Source organism: Mustela nivalis (genome assembly GCF_964662115.1).
Source record: "Mustela nivalis genome assembly, chromosome: 1".
Lineage (NCBI taxonomy): Eukaryota > Metazoa > Chordata > Mammalia > Carnivora > Mustelidae > Mustela > Mustela nivalis.
The window spans coordinates 155,078,816-155,096,163 of record NC_139020.1 but is presented as its reverse complement, the minus strand read 5'-3'; the positions used below and the strand labels follow the sequence as shown (position 1 = coordinate 155,096,163).

Genomic DNA, 17,348 nt, shown 5'->3' with positions numbered 1-17,348 from the left:
TGACCTTCTTTCTCCCTAAAAAATGTTTTTTGCCTAAAAAAAAAAAACCTCATCTGCCTCATATTAAAATTAAAAGACTCTGTTTTCCTTTGATATAGAATTTGCATGATGTATCTTTACCCATCCTTTTTTCTATGACTTTTGTATACCTTTAGGGTTTTAATATGAGTCTCATAAATAGAATACAGTCAGATTTTGGATTCTTATTTACCTCTGACAATCCAATCTTTGTCTTTTAACCAAAACATTTAGCCCACTTACTTTATCGTGCATACTGATATGTTTGGATTTGTGCTTATCATATTTTGGGTTTTCTGTTTGCTTCATCTGTCCTAGTATTTTTGTTCCCTGTCTTCCTCAATTCTTTCTTTAAGATTTTATTTATTTATTTGAGAGAGAGCACATGAGCCGTGGGGGAGGGGGGACAGAAAGATGGGGAGAAGCAGGCTCCCTGCTGGGCTTGGTCCCAGGAGCACAGAATCATGAAATGAACCAAAGGCAGACACTTAACCCACTGAGTCACCCAGGTACCCCCTCTCTTCCTCAATTTTTTATTTATTTTGGACTGTTTATTTTTTCCTGTTCCATTTTCCTCCTTTATTAGTTTGCGAACCTCTCTGTATGTATTTCTTGAGGGGTTACCTTAGGAATTATTTAATTAAAGTCAAAAGTTAGCTAAAACCTCTATTTTCCAAGACCACTTTCACTCCATATACCCCTTCCCGACTTACTACTGTGCTAAGCATTTTAATTTTATCTTGTTTTTAACAAGCTATATGATTCAATCAATCATAAATAATTCCCAACTTACTCATTTTTTTAAATTTTTTCAATTTATTTATTTTCAGAAAAACAGTACTGATTATTTTTTCACCACACCCAGTGCTCCATGCAATCCGTGCCCTCTATAATACCTACCACCTGGTACCCCAACTTCCCACACCCCCACCACTTCAAACCCCTCAGATTGTTTTTCAGAATCCATAGTCTCTCATGATTCACCTCCCCTTCCAATTTACCCCAACTCCCTTCTCCTCTCCATCTCCCCTTGTCCTCCATGCTATTTGTTATGCTCCACAAATAAGTGAAACCATATGATAAGTGACTCTCTCTGCTTGACTTACTTCACTCAGCAGAATCTCTTCCAGGCCCGTCCATGTTGCTACAAAAGTTGGGTATTCATCCTTTCTGATGGAGGCATAATACTCCATAGTGTATATGGACCACATCTTCCTTATCCATTCGTCCGTTGAAGGGCATCTTGGTTCTTTCCATAGTTTGGAGACCGTGGCCATTGCTGCTATAAACATTGGGGTACAAATGGCCCTTCAGTTTACCCGTGTCTTTAAGCACAATTTTTAATGAATGTAAAGAAAGTTGATAATTAATAGTTACTTTTTTTCAGTTCATCGAAGATTTATTTATTCCATAGTGTGAGTAGTTCCTCAGTGATGAGTAGTAAGCTTTGAATTTTAACTGTTGTTCCTTTCTCTCTGGATACTTTTAAAATCTTCACTTTGTCTTTGCTGCTCTGTAATGTCATTAGTATGTGTTTAGCTTTGCATTTATTTATTTTTTCATTTATAATGCTTAAGATTCTTTGATTTCTTGAATCTACAGGTTTGTGCTTTTCTTCAGTTCCAGAAAGTTCCAAGACAATATGTGGGCAAATCTAGCCTCCACACCACTCTTTTTCTTCTCTTGGACTTTTATTAGATGTATTAAACTCTCCCACTCTACTCCCTGTGTTTTTATGGCTTTTTGAAATTTTACATCTATGTCTTTCTGGCTACCTTCTAGATAATTTCTTCTGTATATCTGCAATTCATTAATTCTTTTCTAAACTGTATCTATCTTATGTGAAACTCCTCCATAGATTTTTAAAAGATTTTTATTTATTTGACAGAGAGAGATCACAAGTAGGCAGAGAGGCAGGCAGAGAGAGAGACAGTGAGAAGCAGGCTCTCCGCTGAGCAGAGAGCTCAAAGTGGGACTCGAGCCCAGGACCCTGGGATCATGACCTAAGCTGAAGGCAGACACTTAACCCACTGAACCACCAGGTGCCCATCCTCCTAGAGTTTTTAAATGTTGTGTTATATTTTTCATTTCTGGAAGTTCCATGTGGTTATTTTTCAAAACTTATTATTTATAATGTTTTGTTCTATTACCATATCTTCCAGTTTGTGTTTTATTTCTTTAAACATATTATATCTACTTATACTGTTATCTCTGGCTAATAATTCTATTACTTAAGGAAATTGAGTGGCAGTTTCCACATACACATCCTGGATCTCTCTCCCTCATGATGCCTCATTATTATGTATTTGTTTGTTTTACTGCAACTCTTTGACACTTTTGGATGGAGGTGCTTTGAGACCTGGGATGCAGACTGGTTTCTTCAGAAAGTATTTGCATTCATTTCTGCAAGGCACTTTGTAGTTTTTCTCTAAATTAAATTCTCAGGTTGAAACAACTTAGTAGTGTGAATTTTAGCCAAAATCCTGTGTGAGCACCACTTTGGGGATCTAAATTCTCAGTGTCAGTTTCCCACTTTCTACCTGGACTAGACATTTAATTTTACTGGCATTCCCCTGGGTTTATTTCTGTTTTGTCTTTATATGGAAGTTAGAGCTCTTTGGGATCTAGTCTTAAAAGGGGGAAGAAATTCCTGTTAGACCTTCTATGGTAGACAGAGATAAGTTTCCTGCTCCCCATGCTTCATTAGACCATTAAAACCTATGCTAGATTCACTCGGTTTTGCAAATGTCTTTAGAGAAAAAGCTAACTTCAACAATCTGTTTCTACATCTGAATTCCCATATTTATTTAATTTTTGGCTAAAGAATTTACTTACATTACTGATAGACCATTAACACACTTTAGATTTTATTATCCAGCATTTTTAAAGATTTTATTTATTTATTTGAGAGAGAGAAAACCAGAGATAGAGCAGGAACAGAGGGGGAGGGGCAAAAAGAGAGAGAGAAGCAGACTCCCTGCTGAGCAGGAAGCCTGATGCAGGACTCCATCCCAGGACCTTGGAATCATCACCCAAACCAAAAGTAGACACTTAACAATTGACTGAGCCATCCAGGCATCCCTATCCAGCATACGAAAGAACTTTTTGATGGAAAGGAAAACTCAAGGGAAATCCAGTGTAGTCTACCATATTACCTTGTCTATTGATATTTGTCATAAGGTCCACTTCATCATCAAGTGGTGACCTCCCCGGTAAAGGACAGACTTACCTTTAGACTTACTTTTCACTCTATTCTAAAAGTAAAGCATCCTAATTAAAGTAAATTGAAAATATAGAGAAAAATTTAACTCTAACATCCAAGATATTTGGATATATTTCCGTACAAATATGCCTATGTTATCAACTTGGTATATTTCCTTCTAGTCTTTTCCCCTCTAAATAGATGTTTTTATATTATGAGATTAACTAGAGAAATGGTTAATTAAATGTGAAGCAATATTCAGCAGCACTTAAAAGCAACAATTTATAAATCTTATGTGATATTATAAAGAAATTCTTTTTGAGGGACATGTGGGTGGCTCAGTCAATTGTCTGGCTTCGACTCAGGCCATGATCCCAGGGTCCTGGGATGGAGCTCTGCCTCAGGGTTCCTGCTCAGCAGGGAGTCTGCTTCTTCTTCTCTCCCAAATAAAGAAAGTCTTTAAAAAAAAAATATTTTTGATGTATTGCTAAGCTGGGCAAAGTGCAGAGAAAGCATTTGCTTGGAGGTAGAGGTGAGATTCTCAGGAATCGTGGACACATGTGGGGCTGCTTTCCTGGACCCCTCACTCTAGTCACCAGCAGGAGCCAGCCAGCTCATTCAGGGGCTCTACAGCAGGCACTCTGTAAATGTGTGTTGACTGATAGCTAACACTAGGGCCCCCAAGCTCAGATATCTCTAGAACAGCAAGTAAAGGGCTCTTGTTCTCTTGCCTTCCATAAAGACAATAAAAGAACTCATAGAGGACCACTTGATTCATGCCCCCTAATGAAAATTACACATGATTTGCTTGCAGTTTAACAAAAGGTTAATTATGGACTACAAATTCCTACCTAACAGGATTCTAATATTAATTTCTAAACTCCCTACCCCCACCCCAACTAACTAAGGAACCAGTGGAAACTTGGATTAGATTAAGGCAAGAGTCATGTCTGGTCCTTAGCTTATGGCCAGTGAGCATGCCCGTGTGTCCCTCACTGTCTCCAGTCGTGCCCCGCAAGGGCCCTATTCCAGTCTCTGCCTTTGCACTTGTCCAGAGTTTACTGTGAGAGTAGAGATCTGCAGCAATGATGTTGCTAAGGAAACTTGGCATTCTCCCAATACCCTCCACAAAACAGCTCCATCTAGTTTCCAGTGCTCAATGTTTGTTTGAGCTTATATGCTGCCTCTGTGTTTAGTCTACAAAACTGTTGTTTTAGGCTCTGCTTCCAGTACAAGGAGCATAACTTTCAGGTTGGGTCTAAGGTGAACCTAGGCCATTGCACGCCCCTCCCCCATAGGAATGGAACTTCCTGCATAAGAGGATTAAACTTCCCTTGGGCCTTACTGCTGTGTGGCTGCTGAAGTTATTGTTGCACTGTTCTGATTGGCATTGCATCTTAACCCTTATGCCAGAGTCCGATTTTTACTAGGTGCTCCATAAATACCCATGACAGTAGAACCCAGATATTTCTTTCTAACAAATTAAAGAAACACACAATTTTTTTTAAAAGTCTACACATCTATATGCATAGTGTTTATGCTCCCTTGTGGGACTTAGCATGTTCAGGTTTACAATGAAATCTTTTTGTGTCTTTGCCTATTTTTCATAACTAAACCTAGTTCCATGAGGGCAAGAGCCCATATACCTCTCTCTGTATACCCCACAAGTTCACACAGCACCATGCACCTGCATGGCTAGCATTCAACAACGTGAAACAAACAAACATGCAAATGCTGGGTCCATGAAATCATATACTTGCCATTTCAGAGCTGGTGGTGGTAGCAGATGCTGTCCATGGCCCCAAGATGAGAACTGCCCTAAGATATGATTCACCAGTACTTCTTAAATACAGTGGGTCCTGACCTCCCTGCAAAAGGCTAAGCTTACATCAGGTTGAAAGTGGGTCATTCTCACTTATTTGTGAGCTCCATCATGCCACATAGAATAGGTCAACATTCAGGAAGCCTGTGGCTACAGAATAGAATACCTATGGTAAGACCATCGCCTCAGTATAAAACTCCTAACTTCCACAGTTGCTGAAGCATGTTGATACATAAGGACCCATGGAAGGCTGGTCATATTTTTAAGTAACTGATGACAGAAAGAAAGGTCTCTAAAAGCAGCTTCCTGGGAGCATCCCCATCTTAATAAAATGAGCTGCCTTGTACTTTTTCCTGACCTTTGGTTTCAGGTCAAAGCTTGAGTAAAAGGGATGAGAACAGTAGCCAGGACCTGACAGTCTCTGTTTCCCTGCAGCTACGGGTCTTCAAGCTGGCCAAGTCCTGGCCAACCTTAAATACGCTCATCAAGATCATCGGGAACTCGGTGGGGGCACTGGGGAATCTCACCATCATCCTGGCCATCATTGTCTTTGTCTTCGCTTTGGTTGGCAAGCAGCTACTCGGGGATAATTACCGTGACAATCGGCATAATATCTCCGCGCCCAATGAAGAATGGCCACGCTGGCACATGTATGACTTCTTCCACTCCTTCCTCATCGTCTTCCGGATCCTGTGTGGAGAGTGGATCGAGAACATGTGGGCCTGCATGGAAGTTGGCCAGAAATCCATATGCCTCATCCTTTTCTTGACAGTGATGGTGCTGGGGAACCTGGTGGTAAGTGCTGAACCTCCCTGGGGGCACTGTCTTGGGGACAATGGAGAAGAATTCTGGGTTGTCCTAAAAAGCTTTGAAGTTGCACATTTTTATGCCCCCATCATACCTCCCTGACTGTAAGTCTTCAAACTTTGCAAAGTCATGTGGGGCATGTTCTAAGAACTGTCCATAGGAAGGTAACCTGACTTACTGGCATGAGCACATCGGAGAAGGATGGAAAGACCTGTTTAGAATACCAGCTCTATGACTAGTAAAGCTGGATGACCCAGCACAAGAGACAATCTCCTCAAGCTTTAATTTTCTTCAAATCAAGAAGATAGTGCTTATTCATAGGCTTACCCAGGGAATTAAATTACAGGAGATGACATATGCAAATTGCCTAGTGCAGTGTCTAGGCCACAACAAGAACTCAGTAATTGTTAGCTGTTTGTTGAAGAAAAATTTCCTTCCCCACTCTAGTGGATCTCAGGAGATATTTTTCTTTAGGGCCATGAGAGCTGACTGATTTCTCTGAGCTACACTGATCCTAGCTATGAGCAGGAGGGCGGGCACGATGAGACAAGGTGAAAGGGAGAAGCTGGGTCATGGACAACAACCAATGCCATAATGTCAATAACAAAATCCACTCCCACATTTGGGAGCACCTCACTGAAGACCTTTCTGCCAATTGCCCGCACTACCCGCCCCCCTTCTTTATCCTAGTTGGCTCCATGACCTCAGCTTATCTCCACCCACTGCGGTTCTGGGCACCCTTGCTGTACCAGTGCTGGCTGTTGTAGGGGGACATATGGACCCTCAGAAGCCGCTTTCTTACTGCCCTGAAAGTCAACCAATTTGGATTCTTTTCTATGAGAGTCTTACAGACACAAGAAAGCTAAACCAGAACGATGAAACAACAAACCCAAACTTTTCAGTCTTTCCCACCTGGGGCCTAGATCCAAAGATGCCTTCCCCCACAATTCCCAAGTTAAGGGGTTGGCTGAAGATCCTTTCTTCCAGGCTGAGCTCAGCATGCCTGCAGAGCTACAGGGGCCCCTAACCCTCAGGCAGGAATTTTCTCTTTCTGAGCACTCTTAGAGCTCTCAAGTAGTTTCCTCTTCACGACCATTCCAGTAGGATGGGAGTCCCCACTCTCTGCTCATTGGAGAAGAACATGAAGTTAGAAACAGCAAGGAGATTACCCAGGACCCCAAGGCAAAGAAAAGAACCCAGGGCTTTGGCAGATGACAGCAGTCCCAGGGTAGACCTGTACGTGTTCCTTTCTGCTATGCCTGAATGTCCCTTGGTTCAGCAGGGCTGATCCTTCTCTATGGCAGACAATGTGTTTCCAAACCTTGTCCACATGAGGCAGTTTGCTTGGGACATCCCCAGGACTCCCTTCAGTGGCTCTCAAACTGTCCATCCCCCCCAGAAGGAAAGCACGTTGGGTAGGCAGAGAGAGGCCCAGGTGTGGCTGTCTTGCCCTCTGGCTGGTTGCCAACCTGGCAGACTATGGAGGAACTCAGCTTGTTTGTCAAGCCATCATTGCCTGCACTCCTACTCTCCAGGTGCTCAACCTGTTCATCGCCCTGCTGCTGAACTCCTTCAGTGCTGACAACCTTGCAGCTCCAGATGAAGATGGGGAGGTGAACAACCTACAAGTTGCCCTGGCACGGATCCAGGCATTTGGCCATCGTACCAAGAAGGCCATCTGCAGCTTCTGCACCAGGCCCTGCCTGCTGCCCTGGCCCAAGACAGAGCCCCAGCTGGTGGTGAAACTCCCACTCTCCAGCTCCAAAGCTGAGAACCACATTGCTGCTGATGCAGCTGTGGGGAGCCCCAGAGGGCTTCCAGTGTCCAGAGGCCCCAAAGACGACTACAACGACTTCATCACCAACCCTAACATATGGGTCTCTGTGCCCATTGCCGAAGGAGAATCTGACCTTGATGATGACCTGGAGGAGGATGGTGAGGAGGATGCTCGGAGCTCCCAGCAGGAAGTGATCCCTCAAGGGCAGGTGAGAGTCCTCCCACGGGACAGCTTGAAGGCCGGAGTGACAGGGGCAGAAGGAAAATTTGAATAAGGAGGTTGTCCAACATCCAGACTGGTACAGACTTGATGAGCCCCAGGCAAATCGAGTCTATGGGCACCCAATGTCAGGAAGCAAATACCATGCCAAGTTTCTGGAGGAGGTGGCCTTTGAGCAGAGCCTGGAAAAAAGGGTCAGAATCCCCCAGGCAAGTCAAAACAGGGGCAGGACCTTAGTCTCAGACCACTTTGAGGTTCTTGGGATTATCTTTTGCGCAACTGTCCCTCTTACTTTGCCCAACTCAGGCTCTGTGCCTAAGATGCTAATGAGACTCCTCTAAGAACTAACAAGACTCCCCAAAGAACAAATGTTATCCAAGACTGAGATTCATCTGATCTTCATCAGATAGGGAGTCCTGATCATCATGGGACTCATTTATCCAGATTTTCCAGACAAAGGATGTCACAGGGAAATGACACTTGTTCTTTAGAACAAGAATTCAAAGCACATTTAAGCCTTTTGGCAATATATATAATTTTAAATACTTTGCACAGTTCCCTACTACCTTAAGCTGTTGTATCAACCCTCACTGACCTCTTCTCAGTGACTTTGGCACGGTATGGAAGGCAGGGGTCCTGTGGGGTCTAGAGGCAGGCAGGGCGGCTGTCCAGGCCACTAAGTGGCCTCAGACAGCTGTGCTTTGAGTCTGTAGCTCTACCACAGCCTTCCTCCCCTGCAGCTGTCACTTCTCTTGTGTTCCAGCAGCTGCTATTATCAGCTGCCATATTTTACATGCCTTTGTGTGGGTGACAGCCGAGGGCAGGGCATCACCATCCCCGGAATAAACGACATGAACTTCATGATGACTGTCTCCACTCAGAGGCATTTTCAGATACTTTAGGGTCCGTGGGGGACTTCAGATGGCCAAGGTCTCTATCTCTCTGACTTCTGGACAAGTAGTAATGGTCGTGGTTAACATCTATTGAGCCAAACGCTTCATGCCAAGTGTTTTCCAAGCATTCACGGATTTAGTCAGCAAAATAACTGAATAAAGTAGATCTTGCCTTCTCAATTTTGCAGGTGGGAGAAATGGAGATCAGGTTGATACATGGCTTGGAAGTAATGGAGCCAAGAGTTAAAAAGACTCTTGTTATAGAGTTATAGAGACTTCAGGCTGACTTCACACAAGCGTGTGTAAGAATGCCAGTATTTTTGCTGCAGAGATTAGGTTCTTTTCTCTGGCAGACTATGAGGGAGAGATCTCTTTAAACTGAGAAGCAATCAGCTGAGGGTGGGCACAGGTGCCCACATGGGACCCTCTCTCACTAGCAGGAGCAGTTGCAGCAAGTCGGGAGATGCGAGGGTCACATGGCACCCAGGAGCCCAGGCTCTGGAATGTCCTCTGAGGACCTGGCTTCCCACGCGGGTGAGAAGTGGAAAGATGAGGCTGCTGCCCAGGTCCCTGCAGAGGTAGGTATGTGAACTTCCGGGAGGTTGAACAGCCCACCAGATACTGACCGGTGGGATGGTAGGGGCCAGAGGATGGGGCTGCTGGGGAAGTGGTGTTTCAGACTACAGTCAGCACATAGCCTCACGTCTCAGCGTGAGAATTATTAAGGTCTGTCCTCACCTCCAGGCTGGTCGTCATGATTTCAGTGGAAAGAAGGGGGATTCCACAGTTAGGAGGTAGGCAGTGATGAGGATGAGATCTTCAACCTCTCTGAGTCTTCTTGTCTTCCTCTCTGAAACGGAATGGTAATGCCTACCTGAGAGGATTCTTTTGAAGCTTAAATGAGATGCTGCTTGTCAAGTGTTTAGTTCCTGCCTGAGATGGAATAAGTGCCCAGAAAATGACAGCCAAGAGAAAAGGGAACAAAAGACAATGCACAGAGAAAGTGTCTTTCTGAGACAGCAGATGAAAGTCAGAGTCACTTGTGGGTGAGGAAGTCTTCCCTGTGACTCCCCCCACCCCCAATCTCTTTTGTCCACATCATTTTTTCCAGCCAAAAACATTTTGGTGCTCTGCAGAGGCTGTCCGTAGTGAGTAGTGTACTGACAGCCTTACGCAGCCTGAGCAGGAAGCAAAATTGGGGTTTGGGAATGTCATATAAGCGGTAAAAGGAAACTTGGTGGTTTCATTACAAATCTTTGATGAAAATAAGCTACAGGGAAAAGGCATCTAGAAAGGTTTAGTGTCGTTCGTACCACGGCATTAAATTCAGGAATTTAACTTGACACCTAGCCTCTGAGAGCTGACGCCGTGACAGGCACCGGGCTGGGCAAAGATAAGAAAGACATCATTTGTGCCCAAAGTTATCGTGCCCTTCAGTCTGAGGAATGTCAGCCACTGGCTGTGTGCCCCTGGGCAGGGATGACCACAGCAGGGTGAGAGGAGAAGGTGGGTTGAGCTGGGGCTGGGGGACCAGGGCGGAACAGAAGCCACTTGGTTCCTGCCGGGTGAGGTTGCCACCTTCTACATGTGGACATCATTGTTTCCTTCAGAACATTCTCAGGATTCCCCTGGCTAGTCATCTCTACTCAGTGTTTTCAGCACACAGCTGCTGGGTATCAGTTTTGGTTTGGTTTGGTTTGGTTTGGTTTGGTTTTTTCTGTCCATGACCCCAGCCAGGCAGAGAAGGGCCTGACAGTGACAGATGGGGACCCACCCCACCATTTGGGTCCATTAGCCAAGCTATCAGGTTTACTAATATGAGAGCAGCTTCAACTCCTAATTGAATTCATCTGGAGACATTATAGGGCTGGAGCTGCCAGGAGGGCAGCAGGGCCCCTGCAGCATTGCTCCCTGATTAAATATTCAAGCCCAGTGAATGCCACGAGTCTTTATGGGTGTAATTACGGTGTCTCGGGCTCTCGCCAGCACTCCATCAGGGGCCTGGAGGTTTAAAGCCTCGCACAGCTAAACCTCTGGGGCTCCGTAGAGAGCATCACTGTTTTGGGCCTCAGCTGGCGAGGCCCCAAACACACAAAGATCGTTGCTGTGGGTCCAGCCCCAAGGGGCTCTCCCTGCCTCTTGGAGCCCTTGGCTGGGCAGACCTGCAGTAACCATGTGTAGACTCACTGGGGCCCTCAGAGAGCTGAGTTTGCTGCCCTGGGCTTCTGCCCTGCAGGGAGAGGACGACACAAGCTCCTCAGAAGGCAGCACGGTGGACTGCCTGGATCCTGAAGAGATCCTGAGGAAGATCCCTGAGCTGGCAGATGACCTTGAGGAGCCAGATGACTGCTTCACAGAAGGTAAAGCGTTGGCCATAGGACTCCTGTGCTGACATTCATTTGGGCCAGAATCGCATTCAACAAGCTCTCATCTGGGTACCTGTGTGTCCGGGGCCATGGCCTGGGGTCCATGGAAGACAGACACATAGGACTGCTTGCTGCCTCCTCCCCCAGTCAGGGTCGGGGGCCGGCATCTGACACAAGCACCACGGTCACAGCAGCCTAGTGGGCCCACGTCAGACCCAGCCACCTCAGCACAGGCCTTCCTCCTCACCCTCAGAAACACCTCAGAGTAATAAACCAGGCCTCTTGAGGTTGAACAGGGAAAGGGTAAACACTCTTGTTTGGGGATATAAAGGACCAGAGGAGGGTCAGGCCATGTATATGTCCCTCAGTCTTCGGTGTAGCTCTGAAAGGCAGAACAAATGTCCACGACCATAGCACTCTGAACGCACCACATCTTGTCCTAAAGGTATAAGACACATCTTACTCGTTGTTTCCCTCCATGTCTAGAATAGAGAAGCACATTGTTTTCTCACTAGATATGCTGGCAATAAGGGGGTAAACATATAGTTCACACTATGAAAGTCATTGTGGCTTCAATAATACAAAAAAAAACTGTAAACTAAAAAGCAACATCACTTCCTTGAGTTTCCAGTTCCACACGGCCCTGCTCTGGGCTGGACCCAGGCCCCATATTGACCATGTGGTGGCCTCTCAGGTGAGCAAGGGCTCAGGGCATAGCCCCTCAGACAGTACCAGACCCAGGCCCCATGACTTGTCAGTCTTCCAGAAATGGGTGGGCATAGGACAGGGGTCACACATATCTTCTCCAAGAAGGTTGATAATTGGCGAGGACTTGAGTGTGGGTGACACCAGTGGTAGGGAGGAACACCCAAAGGGCAGGATTGAGAGCCTACCTGAGAGGGGTACAGCTTCTCTCATATTCCGGAGAATTCCTTTCCTACAGGGTGGCAAGTGGGTTTCCCAGCAGAGTGCTTTCCTAGCATGGCCAGACCAAAAATGTTCCTTTCTCCCCGGGGGAAATCCCTCTCCATCAGTTACCTCTCCCCACAGGCTGCCTTCGCCACTGTCCCTGCTGTAAAGTGGACACAAGCAAGTTTCCGTGGGCCATGGGCTGGCAGGTGCGCAAGGCCTGCTACCGCATCGTGGAGCACAGCTGGTTTGAGAGCTTCATCATCTTCATGATCCTGCTCAGCAGTGGGTCTCTGGTAAGGGGAGGCGGGGTCCCTGCCCCAAAGCTCTCCAGATTGGGTCTCCCACAATCCCAAGTGCCTGGAGCTGGAGCAGGCAGCTCCCCCTGATTCCTAGCCTGAAAGTCCCCAATCAATGGCAGAAGAGGCTGCAGCCCAGCACACGGGCTCCCTTTAGGCACAGGGGAGGGTAGATGCTTGTGGTCCATGTGTCCTGGCCTGCGAAGCCTGGCTGCAAGTATTTCAAGCAGTGAGGGCATGCATCCACTTTATAGATGAGGAAATGGAAACTCAAAGGGCCTGAGGCATTTGTTCATGTTTACCCAGTTTGTCAGTAGCAAAACCTACCTCTACCCTCATCTGATCCCAAAGCCCTGGCTTTCCACCCCCTTGGCCTACCAAACACCGGCCTTCTCCAAAGGCCCAGTGCAAAGATTGCCATCCTCCTGTCTTATCAAGCCACTTGCAAATACTATTATTTATTCTAGGCTCACAGTACATCATTATATCCACACTTCTCATAATGTAATTACCTGGGGGAGCTTGCTAAAAGGCAGATTCGGAATCAGAGCTGGGTGGGGCCTGAGAATTGGCATTTCCAACAAGCTCCAGGGGATGCTGAGGCCACGGGCCAAAGACCACACTTTAAATAACACACTTTAAATAACTCTATGCCTTACAGGCATAGAGATACTGACTCAGGAGCCACTTCCTTAGCCCCTTGCTGAATGGCCAAGGAGGACAAAGAAGGAGGCTCTGATTGTTCCCTGCACAGTCTCAACTCATCTTCCCAGTGGACCAAAATAGCTGTAGACGCAGGAGGGAACTCGCCATCCCCAGGTGTCTGCCTCTTACGGTTGAGGAATGCACAGCCCAAAGACATGAAGGGGCCTGCCTGGGGTCCCAGCTAATTAGTTAAAGGAGGACGAGAAGCCCGCTCTCCTGACTCATGGCTCCAAGTGTCTTCACTTGGTTTGTTCTTCCTGTGTCATTTACTCCCTAAAAACAATCTATTGGATATCTGGGCACCTACTTAAACACCAGATATCCCAGGAAGGGTGCCAAAGCCACTCTGTGTACTGGTTCAGCCTCGGGGAGGAGCAAAGGCAGGTGAGAAGACACGATCTGGGGTAGGGGGTGGGCAGGTCGGTAATGGCACTACACCATTCCCCAAGGGACTGAAGGGAGTCTCTGGAACAAAGGCTGTTCTGGCATGGGAGAAGAGGAGGGTGTGGCAACATCTGAAAGGGTCCACTGCTGGGCAGAGGGTGGTGACTGTCCATGGCCCCAGCTGGCTCTGTACAGCTCTGGTACACCGGCCACATAGCTGGGCAAGAGGGGGCTGGGTGATTTCTCCCCACCCTCCCCTCTTTCCTGTCCTCCTTGACGAGGACAATAGTCACATTTGCTGTTGACAAGGTGCTTTCCTCATTACCTCCTCCACTCCTGTCTTTCCCCATGGACCTCCTCTCCTCATTTCTCTTCTCCGTGCTCCCCTGCTCCTTCCTTTCTTTCTGTTCCCCTACTCCACTCACCCCAGCTGCTCCCTTCCCTCCCAGCAGGGAGTGCAGATCCTGCACCAGCTGCTGGGCCCTCACCTCCCCATCTCCTTCCCCAAGGGACTGAACAGGCTGGCACCAAATTTAGTCTTCCTTATGCTTTTACTTTGAGTACTTAAAATAAATAAATAAATAAATAAATAACGGGAGTTTTCGTCTGACAAAGTAAAGTGCAAAAAAAAAAAAAAAAAAAAAACCTTGGAAATCATGGGAAGATGCAAAGAAAAAATATCACCCATTTTCCTATCACTCAAAGAGAATCTCACTTTGAAAACATTTTGGTATACTTCCTTCCCATCTCTCTCATGCATATAATACATAAATATTACAAAGCTGAAACCACATTTATGCAGTCTGTAATTTCTCAGTAAATTCTCACAGTAAATATACTCCTACTATCTGACTTAGTGGCTGCACTGCTTTCCATTACGGGAATGCACCACCATTTATGTAAATAATCCCGCTGTTTACTTCTAAAAAGCACCAAATAGCCTATGTCGACTCCTTTGAGGACATTGGCTTCTTTCCGGTCTTGGGTCCAGTTAGAAGCAGAATCTGCAGCAAGGATTTCTGGGCAAGCAGGTTAGGGAGGGCGTGTTCTGAGGGGAAGCCTGTGAGGGAGGCAGGACCAAGGGAGGAGGTAGAAGACAGGGCTCCCACACAGTCCACCTCAGCTTGATCCCATGGGAGCTATGAAGCAAAAAAGGTGTCACAGAGCTGTGCCACCTTGAAGCAAAGGGGGTAGTCACTGGCTGTGGCTGTCCCCAGACCAGGCATTTGGCCTCCCAGGCATTTCTGCAGGAGGAAGCAGTTCGCCTCAGCCCAGGGAGGTCCTTAGGAAAAGGGGGCATCCACCAGCCGTTAGCAGCCAACCTCACAACTGCTAGGGGACGACTGCCCTGGACCCTCCATGGGCGTCTGGGTGGGGCACCAAGAACATCGAGTGTCCTTAGGCTAAATCCATGAAGGCAGAATTGCTGGGCTCCCGAAACCTTTGAGCCCTCATGCCAGATTGGTCTCCCAGAAGACTGAGCTGGTTTGCAGCTCCCAGTTAGGCAGGAGAGGAGGGACGTCCCCAGGGCCATAGCAACCCTGGTCTTACCCTCATTCTTTTCTCTCTCCACCAATCTCTTAAGAGAAAAATGACATCTTCTTTCCATTTGAATTTCCTTAATTACCAGTGAGCTAGAACATTCTTTTTCAGAGGTTCATGGACAATTCTTACTTTCATTTTTGTGAGCTGCCTGTGAACATCCTTTGATGCTTTTATTTTTAAACCAAGTTGCTGTTAGGATCCCTTTGGTTCACTTCCAAGCCCCAATTTGAGAAGGTTTCTTTTCTCCTTTGCTTTCAGCTCCCTTGCAAAGAGTAAGCCAGGCTGCAGGCCTCATTGGCTCCAGGGGGTCCTGGTTTGTATCACACAGTGCCTCTTCCACTGGTCCTCGGAACCCTACCCCACACACATGTACCCTAAGCAGAAAAACAAAATGATACAGGCAAGCTGGTTCAGCCTCCCAGGGGCTGAGGGCAGGGTTGGTGGGGTCCTTCCTTATCACTGGACGCTAGTGCTGTGGGTCCAGGCAGCCTACCATTCTGCTCCCTTTCTTCCCTCCAGGCCTTTGAAGACTATCACCTTGACCAGAAGCCCACGGTGAAGGCCTTGCTGGAATATACTGACAGGGTGTTTACATTTATCTTTGTATTCGAGATGCTGCTCAAGTGGGTGGCCTATGGCTTCAAAAATTACTTCACCAATGCCTGGTGCTGGCTGGACTTTCTCATCGTGAATGTGAGTGGCTCATGGGCACACATGGAGCTTGGGATCCTCACCTCTGAGGCATAGCTGTTGCTAGCACCAAGAAAGTGATGGCCTCACCTCATGGGCCACTTCATAGTCTTGAGCTCTTAGCAAGGCCTCTGAGAATAGCTTGCACACTGGGGAATGGTAAGATCAGACAGTGCACGACTCTGGCACGGTGGTGATGCTCAGTCAAGTCCTCAGTTCCTAGGCCTCCACCCACAAGACCACTGACTGCCCTTCGTATTTGACATCCAAAGCAAGATGACACTGGAGGAATTCAAGGGTCTTAGGACCTTGCATCCCTTGACAGGGCTTCTGGGCAAATGGGAGCCAATGACTGCATTACCCAGAGAATCTTCCCATCTTCTGCTTAAGTGGTCCTCAGCCCTGGCTATACTTTGGAATCATCTGGGAACTCTTAAAAATACAGTGAACCAGTACTGCTACTCCCAGAGATTCAGATCTCTCCAGTCCTAGGTGAAGCTCAGGCATCAACATCTTATAGGAGCTCCTAGGCATCGTCCAATATGTGTGCAGCCAGATGGAGAATCACCGAGCTTGCCCCACCAGCTTCTCCCCGGTGGCACTAAAAGGGACAGAGGGTCCTTTGGAGAGATGCTGAGTTGAAGCACATGTGTTCAAACTCACATTAACCTGGGGCCACTTACAACTGCACAAGGGGATTGACCAAGTGCCTCCCACATGCTAGACCTGGGATTCCTCACTTCTGTGAGGAGACCTTTCTCAGTGAAATCTCCTAAGAGCCTTCCTTGCCCCCAAAAGCCAGGAGTGGTCGCTCTCTCTCATCCTACCCACAAAGATCCTCTATCTCTGTCCAGGTCTTTGCCCTCTAGGCTTTGCAGGATGGCTGCCTGAGTTATTTGCTCACTGTGGTGCAGCTGAGGGTCCCCACAGGCAGGGGGAGGCTCATGCTGTGTTTGTCTCTGCCTCCCACACTCCAGCAGCCACCAGGACCAAGGGCTGCACATCAGAGGTGTCAGGAAATGTGTCTGTATTCAGTGCTCGCCTCCTGAAGCTGGATGGGGTCCAGTACAGAACATTCTGTCCAGCCTCCTGTGCTGGCAGGTCCCCCACAGCAGGTCTGTGTACTCAGTTCTCTTCTTGCCTGATACCAAGACGCTGGCAGCATCAGGACACTGTACCGCAGGGATTAGCTGGGAGGCCTGAAATCTGAGTCACAGGTGATAACTTTGTGCATATAAAATAATTATGCACAAATGAAGGAAAAGTGTTTTCTTCTGGCTTCACACCCCTGTTAGGGGCATAGTCACTCTTACCTACATACGTCTCACTCATTTAAGTCCTGATCACCTTCAATGCTCACCCTCTCATTCCATCCATCCTCCTCCTAATTCTTCCTTCTGATCATCCATCCTTCCGTCCACATATCCCTCCTTCCATCTACCCAGCCATTCACCCTTCCTTTTTCTCTTCTAAACATCCGTTCATCATTACTTCTTCCATATATCCTGTCAGTCCTCTCCTTCCTTCCATCTATTCTCATTCTTCTTTCTCTCTTCTCTTCCACTTATCCATTCATCCTAACCTTCCTTTCATCTATCTATCAACTGGTTATTAATCCTTCTGTCTTTCTATCTTTTGGTTCATCTCTCTGACTATTTGATCATCTAACCTTTTACTCATTCATTCATGCATCTTTAATATAAGCATCATCC

At 46.8% G+C, this 17,348-nt stretch overlaps 1 protein-coding gene across 1 annotated transcript in view; it reads left to right on the top strand.

The window, feature by feature from the left end:
- The window catches only part of SCN10A (sodium voltage-gated channel alpha subunit 10), a 125,614-nt gene that overhangs the window by 89,856 nt on the left and 18,410 nt on the right, over positions 1-17,348 (top strand). Inside the window, exons 17-22 of the mRNA XM_082746024.1 lie at positions 5,478-5,837; positions 7,385-7,834; positions 9,176-9,316; positions 10,975-11,098; positions 12,155-12,309; positions 15,466-15,639. Coding sequence (XP_082602150.1) covers positions 5,478-5,837; positions 7,385-7,834; positions 9,176-9,316; positions 10,975-11,098; positions 12,155-12,309; positions 15,466-15,639 — 1,404 coding nt within the window. The remainder of the gene's footprint in view (positions 1-5,477; positions 5,838-7,384; positions 7,835-9,175; positions 9,317-10,974; positions 11,099-12,154; positions 12,310-15,465; positions 15,640-17,348) is intronic.